This window comes from Caretta caretta, chromosome 6 (genome assembly GCF_965140235.1).
Source record: "Caretta caretta isolate rCarCar2 chromosome 6, rCarCar1.hap1, whole genome shotgun sequence".
NCBI classification, from domain to species: domain Eukaryota; kingdom Metazoa; phylum Chordata; order Testudines; family Cheloniidae; genus Caretta; species Caretta caretta.
Window position 1 is genome coordinate 14,188,659 of NC_134211.1, and position 10,981 is coordinate 14,199,639.

At 54.8% G+C, this 10,981-nt stretch overlaps 1 protein-coding gene across 4 annotated transcripts; it reads left to right on the forward strand.

Annotated features, from left to right (window-relative positions):
* The first annotated feature begins 11 nt into the window (after nucleotides 1-11).
* TMEM109 (transmembrane protein 109) lies at nucleotides 12-8,282 on the forward strand. 4 transcript variants are annotated; one of them, XM_048854164.2, is made up of 5 exons: nucleotides 12-140; nucleotides 711-922; nucleotides 1,330-1,598; nucleotides 4,942-5,044; nucleotides 6,118-8,282. In XM_048854164.2, exons 2-5 carry the CDS (start codon nucleotides 895-897, stop codon nucleotides 6,504-6,506), a joined length of 789 nt encoding a protein of 262 aa, XP_048710121.2. In that variant the 5' UTR covers nucleotides 12-140; nucleotides 711-894; the 3' UTR covers nucleotides 6,507-8,282. The 4 variants fall into 4 exon arrangements, with proteins under 4 accessions (XP_048710121.2, XP_048710124.2, XP_048710122.2 ...); XM_048854167.2 differs by lacking the exon at nucleotides 711-922 and having other exon boundaries at nucleotides 14-140; XM_048854165.2 differs by lacking the exon at nucleotides 12-140 and having other exon boundaries at nucleotides 685-922.
* The last annotated feature ends 2,699 nt before the right edge of the window (nucleotides 8,283-10,981 follow it).

Sequence of the window (10,981 nt, forward strand, 5' to 3'; positions counted from 1 at the left end):
CTGGGACTACAGTTCCCAGCGAGCCCGGGCCCGGTGCCGGATTTGACTTTCACTCCTAGCAGCAGCCCCAGCCGGGCAGCCTCCCCTCGGGCCCGCCCTGCCAGGAGCCGGCCAGGCCCAGGCTGCCCCGCCCTCCGAGGGTGAGACGCGCGGCTGGGCCAGGGGCGTTTCCTGGGAGTCACGGGCCTGGCGCTGACGTGCGAAGCCTGCAGCCCCCACGACGCTCGTTGCTCCCGCCGGGGCGACGCGCCCCCGTGTCACGTGCTGTGCTGGCTCTGCCGTCGCCCGGAGGGCAGCCAGCCCTGGGGCATCGCCGCGGCACCAGCTCCGGGCTGGCAGCTGACCTAATAGGGGACAGGAGGGGGGAGCTCACAATGACACAGGGGAGCTTGGGCCACCTGCACGCAGTGATTGGAGCCAGCGAGTGGTGCTGCGCTGGTTCCCTCTTGTTGTGTGCCACGCTGCGGCTTTGCAACACGCTGCTACGTGGGGCCTTGGCGTCAGGTCAGGAGTGGTCCTGGACCTGGCCTAGATGATTCTTCCCAAGAGGAGGAGGACTTGTGGCACCTTAGAGACTAACCAATTTATTTGAGCATAAGCTTTTGTGAGCTACACGATGAAGTGAGCTGTAGCTCACGAAAGCTTATGCTCAAATAAATTGGTTATTCTCTAAGGTGCCACAAGTCCTCCTTTTCTTTTTGCGGATACAGACTAACACGGCTGCTACTCTGAAACCTCCTAAAGATGGCACCTCTGGCTGCTGAGTCATTGCTGGTCCCAGTGCAGAGAGAGCACCTCCTTTTGAGTCAGCCCGCCTGCAACACCCAGCTGTTCTTTCAATTTCTCCCATCCAAGTACTGAGCTACTGTGAACTTGCTCAGCAGGGGCTGTGTGATGCAGTCACTACCTAAGATGGGTGCAGGTTTGACCTTTGACCTCATTCCCATGTGCTGTGAATGCTTGGGGTCCAGAGGGTGGTACTTGGGTGTCAAATGACTTCCTCTGACTGGCTTGGTGCCCTGCCAGTCTGCATCATCACAGCTCACAGGCTGAAACATGAGTCATCTTTTCCTTTTCCATGGGGCTATGCAGCTCAAAGGGAAATGAGTGTGGGGGGGGGGCTGGGGAGAGGTCACAAAGCCTATAAGTGAGGACTGGTAAGTGGCTGATTCTCAACTAAAAGGAGAGATTGCAATTGCCCTGGGGTTGCTAGGATGTTATTTGCCTACTCCGCATTCCTGACATTGCAGTTCTGGCCTGGGGCCAGCAAAATTACATGGCTCCTATAACTTCATTATGATCTGTGCCTTTTGCCCTTTCTCTCGGCAGAGATTCCTGGGGCTGAGAGGAGAGCTGGAGAGATGACTGGGTGGGATCCTACGGTCTGGTGCTGCCGCCAAGCCCTGCTCCAACGTGCCGTGGCTATCCTGATGTCAGTCGCTTTCCTTCCTGTAGCCGTGGCGAGCACTCAGCACTATCACAGGGAAGCTTGGAGAGAGGCGGCTGTCCGGGCTGACTTCCTGTCCCAGCTGGCTCAGGGCATGAGGGAGACCCTGGAGGAGTGGATTGGCCGGGACACACTTCAGCTAGTGACAGAGGTAAGGCAGGTTTCAGAGTAGCAGCCGTGTTAGTCTGTATTCGCAGAAAGAAAAGGAGTACTTCTGGCACCTTAGAGACTAACAAATTTATTTGAGCATAAGCTTTCGTGAGCTACAGCTCACTTCATCGGATGCATTCAGTGGAAAATACAGAGGAATCCTAGCTAAGTCAGGAAAAGGGGTTGGGGCTCCATGTATTTGTGCGGTGTGCTTGACTTCTCTCTAGGATCAAGGTTCACCTCCTCTGTCAGTTCCATTGAAATAACTTTATAAGCATTGCCAGAGCTGTAAAAAGAGGCCTATGGAGGGAGGCAGCATAGCCTAGTGGATTGAGCAGCCACCGGGACTCAGCAGATCAGGGTTCCATTCCCAGCTGGGCAAGGTGACCTTGGGTATGCCTCAGTTTCCCCATCTATAAAATGAAGCAAAAGCTACTGTAAGGTATATTGAGATCTAGTGATGACAAGTGATAGATATGAGCTAGGTGGTGGTAGCATTATTTTATTATCTACATTAGGCAAAATAACTGCTGCAGGGGGGGCATGAATCAGTGCTCACATCACACTCCCCCATCAGTACCCGGCCTGAGCTGGGGAAGCTAATGATCCAACCAGCGAACCAAATTTGGTGGTAAATCCTGTTCATGTGCCACCTGAAGCACATTGCGATAGGCTAGGAAGTCTGGTACAATACATTTCCGGTGCAGCCTCTATTGGCCAAAACCCAGCTTACCCATTTCCAGTAGCTTGGTATGTCCCCCCAGGGATTTCAGAGCAGGGAAGTTTAGATCAACTCAGCCATCTACTCTGGCAGAAGGCAGGGTGTGCCAAAGTCTTGGGACTCTCAATTGGTTCTATTCCTAGCTCCTCTGCTGGCAACCCCCTGCAACCTCTTACCTGATCTGTCAAGTGACAATTGCCTCCCAAGGTAGGGGGTGTTAGGCCTTGGTTTATTAAGGATCGTTAAGTGCACAGAAATGGTTATAGCAGAAGGATGGTCCATCATTAGGGCAGTAGCCTGAGACTGGGGGACCTGGATCGAATTTCCTCCTCTGCCCTAGCTTTCCTGGTCAAGTCCGTTAGCCTCTCTGTGTCTCAGCTTCCCATCTGTAAATGGGGGGACAACAGCCCTTTCCTGTCTGTGCTGTGAGGATAAATACATTAAAGATTGTGAGGTGCTCAGATAAAGGGGCTGTAAACGGGGCTGTAAAAGTGTGTTAGAGAGAAGGAGCCCCTGTGTTTTTCGTCCGGGGTGGTGGAGCGAGCTGGCTGGTTCAGCAGCACTTCAGAGCATTAAGGCTTATTAAGTGAGTGAGATTCAAGCACCCAGGCTGACTTGTGTGTTGGGGAAACTGGCTGTGTCTCTGTCACCGGGGAAACCAGCCAGCCGGCTTTGAAAATAGCAGCATTGGCACCCGATTAGCTGAAGGTTTGGGATACGTTCCCTAAATACTTGTGCCTCTTGTATGCATTCGCTTGGATGCAAGAGCTGAGTGGAGTCTGTTTGCTCTGGGCTGGATTGCAGCCAGGATGGATAAAAATTTGTGGGTATTTTTCTTTTGTTTTTAAATTGGATTTTTTTAAATTATTTAAATCAGTTTCTTTTAAAAAATAAACCTGTCTAAAATGAAATCCTGAATTTAATCAAAATATGTTAAGGCCTGCATTTATTAATCTCTTAGAACATTTAAATAAAAAAATCCCTGAGCCTCTATCAAAAACTGTGAGTTAAAGGCTGCTTTACTAGATAAAGAATAAGGGGTAAAACATCTCACTTTTGAGGTCATGCTTTCTACATATGGCACAACAGGTCATGTCCTGTATTAAGAGGGGACATGGGGGCTGGGCTACTGCACGCACAAGACTGATCTAGTCATCATGGGCACTGGGATCTGGCCTCCGACTCTAGGAGCCGCTACCATGTGTCTTATCACTAGGAAGCAAAAAGATGTACCAAATCTAGTGTCAAGGCTCTATTTAGCTGTAGATCAGCATGTTCTAAGATTAGATCAACCAATGAGAACACTTTTCTTTAGAAAATAACTGAAGTACAAATCATAGAATCATAGAATATCAGGGTTGGAAGGGACCTCAGGAGGTCATCTAGTCCAACCCCCTGCTCAAAAGCAGGACCAATCCCCAATTAAATCATCCCAGCCAGGGCTTTGTCAAGCCTGACCTTAAAAACTTCTAAGGAAGGAGATTCCACCACCTCCCTAGGCAACGCATTCCAGTGTTTCACCACCCTCCTAGTGAAATGAAACCATTAATTAAAATTGATTTAAAATTGAGGCTTTTCACTTGGTGATTTAAATCACTGATGTAAATCGCCTTGATTTAAATCAATCCACCCTGATTGCAGCCCAGCTGAGCTTGGCACCAGGCCTCAGGGGTGGTGGGAAAACGGACTCCACACCAGCTTTGTGGTTTTCCTATGATGAGGCTGACTCAGCCCCTGGTAAAGTTAGGACAGCTTCAGAGGCTGCCCAAGGCCCCAAGAGGCTACCCTTGCAGTCAGGAATAGCCAGAGCACAATGACACTCAGGCCATGCCACCCCTTCCCCAAGGAAGACCGTAGCACTGTCCACCAACAGCTCCCAATGTAGTTAGAGCTCGCTTTAGGCTCTCCAGAGACTCTCCCTATGCCAGGGGAATTCCCCAGGCTCTTCCAGCCCTACGTTTCTATGATCTTGAAGGCAAGGGAGTGGTAGATCTTAAAGCAGCCATGTCTCCAGACAGGCCCAAAGCCAATGTGAAGAAATAGCCTTTGTTCTCCCCATCTTACAGCTGGGCAGCAGAGCTCTGCAGAGATGCAGTGACTTGCAGGTCACACGGGGGGGTCTAACTTGGAGCCAAGAATGAGTCCTAAGCCAGCACTTTAAGCACAGCCCAGCCATCCCTCCTTCCTTTGCAGCTGGGGAGAGGGACCTGCTGGGGCTTTTCTGCTTGCCCTGGCTTCTACACAGGGCAAGCAATGGCAAGGTCTCCCTTTCACCCTGGAGCAGAGGGGGGCACAGCAGGGGCACAGGGCTCCTTGTAGGAGGCAGCTTGGACAAATCTCCCATGCCAGATGCTGCTCCCCTTACTGGCAGGGAAGGCTGTACTCACCCAGCCAGGCACCAGCTCCTGTTGAGAATCTCATGTGAATTTACCTGCCCAGCCAGAAAATTGGAGCTTGGCTCAAGTCAGGGACGAGGCTCTGTCCCGGTGCCTTTAGCAGACACGAAGGAGTGGGGTGCTCCCCCATTCTCCCCTTATTTTCCTCCCTGGCCCTGTCTCCTCTCACCCTCTTGGGTACCTCCAAGCCAACTGAGAAAAGCATTCTCACGCTCTCTTCCCTGCAGAATGTCTCTGCCGGGTTCTGGATTGTGTCCTCCGGCATCTCGGCAGGTCTGATCATCCTGTCCGGAATCACAGGGCAGATCCTAAGCGCCTTCGGAGTGAATGGTAAGTTGTTTGTTATTTACCAGTGTCACCTAGAGACCCCAGCTGAGATCAGGTCCTCATTGTGCCAGGCGCTGCACAGACACACAGGGAGAGACCGTCCCTGCCCCAGCTGAGATCAAGGCCCTGTTGTGCCAGGCGCTGCACAGATAGTAAGAGATAGTCCCTGCCTCTGCTGAGATCAGGGTCCCATTGTGCCAAGCGCTGCACAGACACACAGTGAGAGACAGCCCCTGCCCCAAAGAGTTTACAGTCTAAACAGATCAAATAGACACAGGGTGGGAGGGGAAACTGAGGCACAAAGAGTGTGAGGAAGCTGGCCCATCAGGCCAGTGATAGAGCTGGGAATAAAACCCAGTTCTCCTGAGTCCCGGTTCAGTGTCTGATCCCCTGTTTGACACTGCCTTTGTGAGCCATCGGGGCATATTCCTCACCTGCATGTGATGGAGGAGAGCATGTGTTTCTCATTCACCTACCTGGCAGGGAGGATCCGTTTCATCATTGTCTCTAAATGGAGCACGAGGGACCCAGTCCCACCCTCCACAGCAAAGAGGGGTTTGTCCAACCCGCAGTTGGTGCCTGTATCACTGTATGGTGCTTCTTCCCTTCCAGCACTTGATGGGTTAAAAATGGTCCTTCCCCTGAGGAAAGAGGGGCCTCCCAGTCTGATGGTGAAGGTTTGTGTCTCTCAAGGGGATCTCTCCTTCCAGTGCAGGGGGGTTACTTCACACATGCAGCCCCTAGTACCCCACCTCAGGATGTCTGAGCCTGTGTGGGGAGATCAGGAGACAACATGGTTTCTCCTTCCAGGGCAGGAGGGGTTACTCCTGCAACCATCACCTCCTTCCCCATCATGCCCTTCTCTCCAGGAGCAGCCTGTCCCAGCCCTACAGGGGTGGGGATCCTCCTTCCAGCACAGGGATTAACCCCCCCACCACCTCCCCCAGCCTGTCCCAGCCCCACTAGGGTGAGGATCCTCCTGCCTGCACATGGGGGTTATCCCAGCCCCACAGAAGGTCAGCACAGCATCACGTCTCACATGTGTCTAACCACTTTCCTCCTCCTTCCCTTTCCAGGTGATCACGTGGTCCAGCCCCTTAAGCTGGGCCCTGCCCAGGTACAGACCCTGCTGCTGTGGGGCCTGGCTGCTGTGGTGGGCTATTGGCTGCTCTCACAGCTGCTGGGCCTGTTGCTGTCCATCCTGGGACGTGTCCTGTGGGGGCTGAAGGTGGTGGTCTTCCTGGGCTGCTTCCTGCTGATCGTCTCGGCGGCGCCCAACCCCTCGGTGCAGGCCTTGCTGCTGCTGTGCCTGGTCACCCTGTATGCCCTGCTGGGGAGGCTGAGCGGGGCGCGCCGCTCCGGGAGCCAACTGGAGGCCAAGGTGCGCAACCTGGAGTGGCAGGTGGAGGAGCTGCGGCGCCGGCAGAGGCGGGTATCCCCCAGGAACCTGGAGCAGGACGAGTGAGGGGCAGGAGGTGGCCCCTCCCAGCACACTACGGACTCTCACTCCACCATTCACAGCTACCCTGGTCCTCTGCACGTGCTCATGGGGGCATCTCCACCCTCGGGTACTCACAGCCCCTCCCCTCTGTGCACACTCACAGGCCCCACCAGCCCCATGGTCCTCCTGAGGTGCCTCCCCATTGTACAAACTGACAGACACTACCCACCTCAGGGACTCGCAGGCCCCACTCCCATGCATTAATTTACCCACACCTCTATTCCCCAGGGCACTTGCATTCTGTCCCCCACACCCACCCCACAGACAAACAAAGCCAAAAGGGAGCTCTCTGGAGTGGAGGAATGAACCAGTGGGAGGTGGTGTGATTTTTTTCCCCAGCCTGCCCTGGTCCCATGGACTGGGGATGGGAGGTGCTCCCTCAGCTGCCTGCCCCCACCCCTGCCATCTCCCATAGATTTGCTGCCATGGAGCTCATCGTGCTGGGGCTTAAAAGGGCTGCTTTGATGTTGGTGAAGTGTGGGACGAAGTGATGTTTGGTCTTGGGTGCTAAGATGCTGAATTCCGCCCCTTCTTATTTCCCTGCTGTCTCCCTCTTGTCCCCTTCCCGTGCTGCCCTACAGCTGCCGCCGGGGTTCCTGGCCTTTCCCTCCACCCTCTACCTCTGCCTGATCCTTTCCCCACCACCACCCCATCCTCATTTCTCCACCCCCTTACCTAGCCCCAGACCAGTCTCACTAAGAAGGCTGGGTCCTAAGGTCTTGATGCACAGAGGTTCTGAGCTCTTGCCGCTCCCATTGACTTCAGCTGGAGCTGGGGGTTGCTCAGTGGTTTTAGAAATCAGATGCTGGGTAGATAAACTGGGAGCAGGTGCATTGTATCCCATTGCAGGAGGGGGTAGTGTACCCCTGGGGGATCTCTGATCAGGGAGGGTGTGTACAGGGGAAGGGTTTCCCCAAGTGCCTTCATCCAAGCCAATGGTGCCTTCTTTTGCTAAGAGTGGATGGTGTTTGTTGTAGGGCGGGAGGGGAAACTGGGATATGTGGATATGGGAAGATGTTTACAGGTTCTTTTTAAGAACCCTCCAACATCATCCAAGCCAAAGACACACAGCACATGGAAGTGGGCACATGGAAGTTCCTCCTACATTTCTCACAGCTGGGGTGGGAGTTGTCTTTTGGTGCCACCTCAAGCATGGCAGGTGGCCTTCGTGTTAATCCTGCCCCAGGATCGTGGTGGAGCGGGCCACGATTGATCAGAAAGGAGGGGTACGTAGCAATTTCTGTTCATCCTCCTATGTGCCCCTAGGGAACGTCTACACTTGGAGCAAGGGGTGTGATTCCCAGCTTGTGTAGACATTTGTGCTAGCTCTCATTCCGCTAGCGTGCTGAAAACAGTAGTGTACACAGCCTGGCCAAGTACAAACCCTCCTGAACCCCGTGGGTGCAGACTCGGCCTGGCTAGACCCTTCTACCATTCTCTGCAGCTCCTGCTACCCCAGCTACGCTGCTGTTTTTACTGTGCTAACTCCATGAGAACTAGGGCGAGCATCTCTGAGCTGCAGGGATTCGTAGCCCCATCCTGTCATGACCACAATGAGCTCAGCTGTTGTCTCTCCTGCCCCGCCAGCTAGGAGCTGGAGAGGAGGCCAGTGTGGCCGGGGCTAGGACTGGGCATGTGTTGTTGGCTGATAGTTGCCAGTCTGTGTTTTGAAAGTTCTGTCTATTTTAAACAAACAGGACATTTTGTTACCAGGTTCGAAATAAAATCTATTTAACCACACTCTGTCCAGCCCATGGGCAAGTTTGGGTTTCTTTCTTCTGCCACTCCCAGCAGGTGGCGCTGCAGGGAATGACAGCACCCCAGTCCCAGTCTTTCCCAGCTGGGGGACTAGCACACAGGAGTACTGGCTGTGGGGTGAACAATGTGCTACTCTGGTCCCAGCCTCTGCCAGCAAGGAGTGGGGCAGGAGCGCTGAGGGGAAGTAGAGCTGTAGAGAGTGGTGCCCTGGCTGCTGGGAGATGGATGGTGTGGGAGGTGCTGCTAGGCAAGGACAGCTGCTGCAAGCCTTGTGGAAGGGAGTCTTTGCCAACACCCTGGCTAAGCCCTTTCCTCTCCTCTCTGTGCCCAGCTGTCAGGATAGGGATTCCCAGAGCTTCTTATATTACAGTTGGGTTTTAGGCAACAAGCTCTGGTGTCTTAGGGAGGGAGGATTAAAGTCCATGAAGCTGTCTGTGCTCATCCCTCACCACCTGGAGCCCCCAGAAACCCCAGGGATGAACAGGGGTGTGTAGCAGGACAGGGGAGAGGAGTTGTGCTGCCATCCCTCACTGTGCTCGGTAGGAGAAGGGCCGGTTCCCCTGCTGGGTTACAGTCCCCCAGGGGCTGGGAGTTCAGGACATGCCAGGGGGGAGTGGGGATACCATCCAGCAGGGTAGGAGCAAGAAGGGGCTGGAGCCCCAGAGCTCTCCCCCTCTTTGGATGTGAATGGAGCACTGGGATAGCCCAGCAGCTGCGTGGGGTCCCATCCCCTCGCCCCTGCAGGCTGATCAGTGCCTCTCAATTCCCTGCTGCTCCAGGGGTCTCGGACATTGGCGCACCTCGTTCTCTCCTGGTCTCTGCCTCTGGCACACACTGGCCAGGTCTCCTGCAGGCTGTAATACTTTGCTGGTTGGGTTTAGCAGGTGGGTGCTGGGTGGTGGTGGTGTGGTGTGCAGGCCTGTGGCGTGCAGGAGGTCAGGCTAGCTGACCTGATGTATCTTTGTGGCCTTAAACTCTAGGACTCTGGCAGCCCCACTTGTGGCCCAGGGCCCCGTTACACTAGGCACTGTACAGTCACAGAGCGGAAAGGGGTGGGGTCCTGGGGGCTGCGTCTGGCTAGGCTGTGTGGACTCAGTATCACCCTCACCCCACCTCTCTCCCATGTCCCTTGTTTGCTTATCCTCTCTATCCCTGTATCTGAAGCTTCCAATTCCTCCCCATGCCCTGTCTGGGTCTCCAGCTGTTATATGATACAGGCTGAAGACTCCAAGCTCTTGCTTTTTGGCCTTTTTAACCCTTCAGTGCCTGGGCAGGTTTATTTCTGCCCTGGCAGGGTGCGGGTGAAGTAGGGTCCATGGCAGCCTGTGCTCTCCCAGAGCCTGAGGGCAGAGCCAACCAGCTGCAGCTCCTTGCTGCTGGCTGGCTCCTCTCGGTGGGGGGAAGCATGTCAGAGCAAGAGCACTGGGTGTGAGCTCTCAGTGGCTCCCAGCACTCCTCCGGTGCCCGGGGGCTCTGGCAGGCTGCAGACCTCGGCGCAGGCCCTGCTGCAGCTGGGCTGGGGGAGCCGCAGGGCAACAGGCTTATGGCACTCTCAAGAATCCACTTGCTCTGTCCCGGCTGTCTGGTTATTTACAAAGCACCAGTCACCAGGGGGCTGAGCTGTGGGCTGAGCTGTCCCCACCTCTGTCTGTCCCTGTGGCTCTCTCTAGCTGTCTGCCCAGGGCCAGATTTACATCTTCAGCGCTCCCCCCGCAGCTGATCTTTGTGTTGCACACAATTTTAGAGAGAGAAGGGCACCCCTAGAATGCTGGTGCCCCTAGGCACATGTCTACTGTGTCTAATTGGAAATCCAGCCCTGTGTCTGCCTGCCTATCTGTCCATGTGGGTCTCTTGCTGTCTGCCTGTCTGTCCCTTTCACCTTCCCTCACTCTCTTTCCTACCACTCTTCCTTGCTGCCTCTTGCTCTCTTTTACTCTTTCTCCTTCTGCCTGTTTTTACCTACTGCTCACGTTCTCTCTCCTTTGCACTTCCTCTCCTGTTGCTCCCTTGATCCATCCCGTCCCTGTTATAGCCTGTATGATACTGGAGCCCCGAGCCCGAATCAGTGTTTCAGGAGCCATGGCGCCAGGCTCTGTGCACACAGCACGGGAGCCAGCCCCAGCCCCAGCCCCAAGCAGCTTCCAATCTCCCATGCACAGGGAAGCACCAATCCTGCCTCCAACTGACACAGCCTGTCCCCTCCCCCCTCACTGGCTTGCCCTGTCCATCCTCGGCTCCTTCTGCACCTTGCTTGGCCGTCTCCAGCGCTCGCAGTCATTCCATTTGTCTCTTCATCCTTCTATAGCTTCTCACTCATCCCCTTCCTCTTTCCCCTCCTTCATTTCCTTGCTCACACCTTCTCTTGTTCATTTTCTGCCATTATCTCGCTCTCTCCATTCTCCCATCTCTCCCTCACCCTCTGTCCCTCTCTACTGCTCCCTGCCTTGTTCTTTCCATCTCGACCTCTTTCTCTCCCTCTCTGGCTGCTTCCCTCCTGCCTCTGGCTCCACCTAGGCCCCGTGTATTGCTGTTACTCTGGGATTCGCATTACTTTACCCGCTTTTCCAGGCCCCCTGCAGTGCTAGGCGCTGTACCGGGGGCGGCACTAGGATGCCGGCTGGAAAAGGAGGGGTTTAGGACCCGGCCGGGGCGCCAGGCGAGCAGCCCATGTGCTCCCTCCC

Coding starts and splice junctions, on each gene's coding strand:
- TMEM109 (XM_048854164.2), top strand. CDS start 895: ATGCAGTCACTACCTAAGATGGGTGCAG. Junction 1,599..4,941: donor CACTTCAGCTAGTGACAGAG/GTAAGGCAGGTT, acceptor TCTTCCCTGCAG/AATGTCTCTGCCGGGTTCTG. Junction 5,045..6,117: donor AAGCGCCTTCGGAGTGAATG/GTAAGTTGTTTG, acceptor TTCCCTTTCCAG/GTGATCACGTGGTCCAGCCC.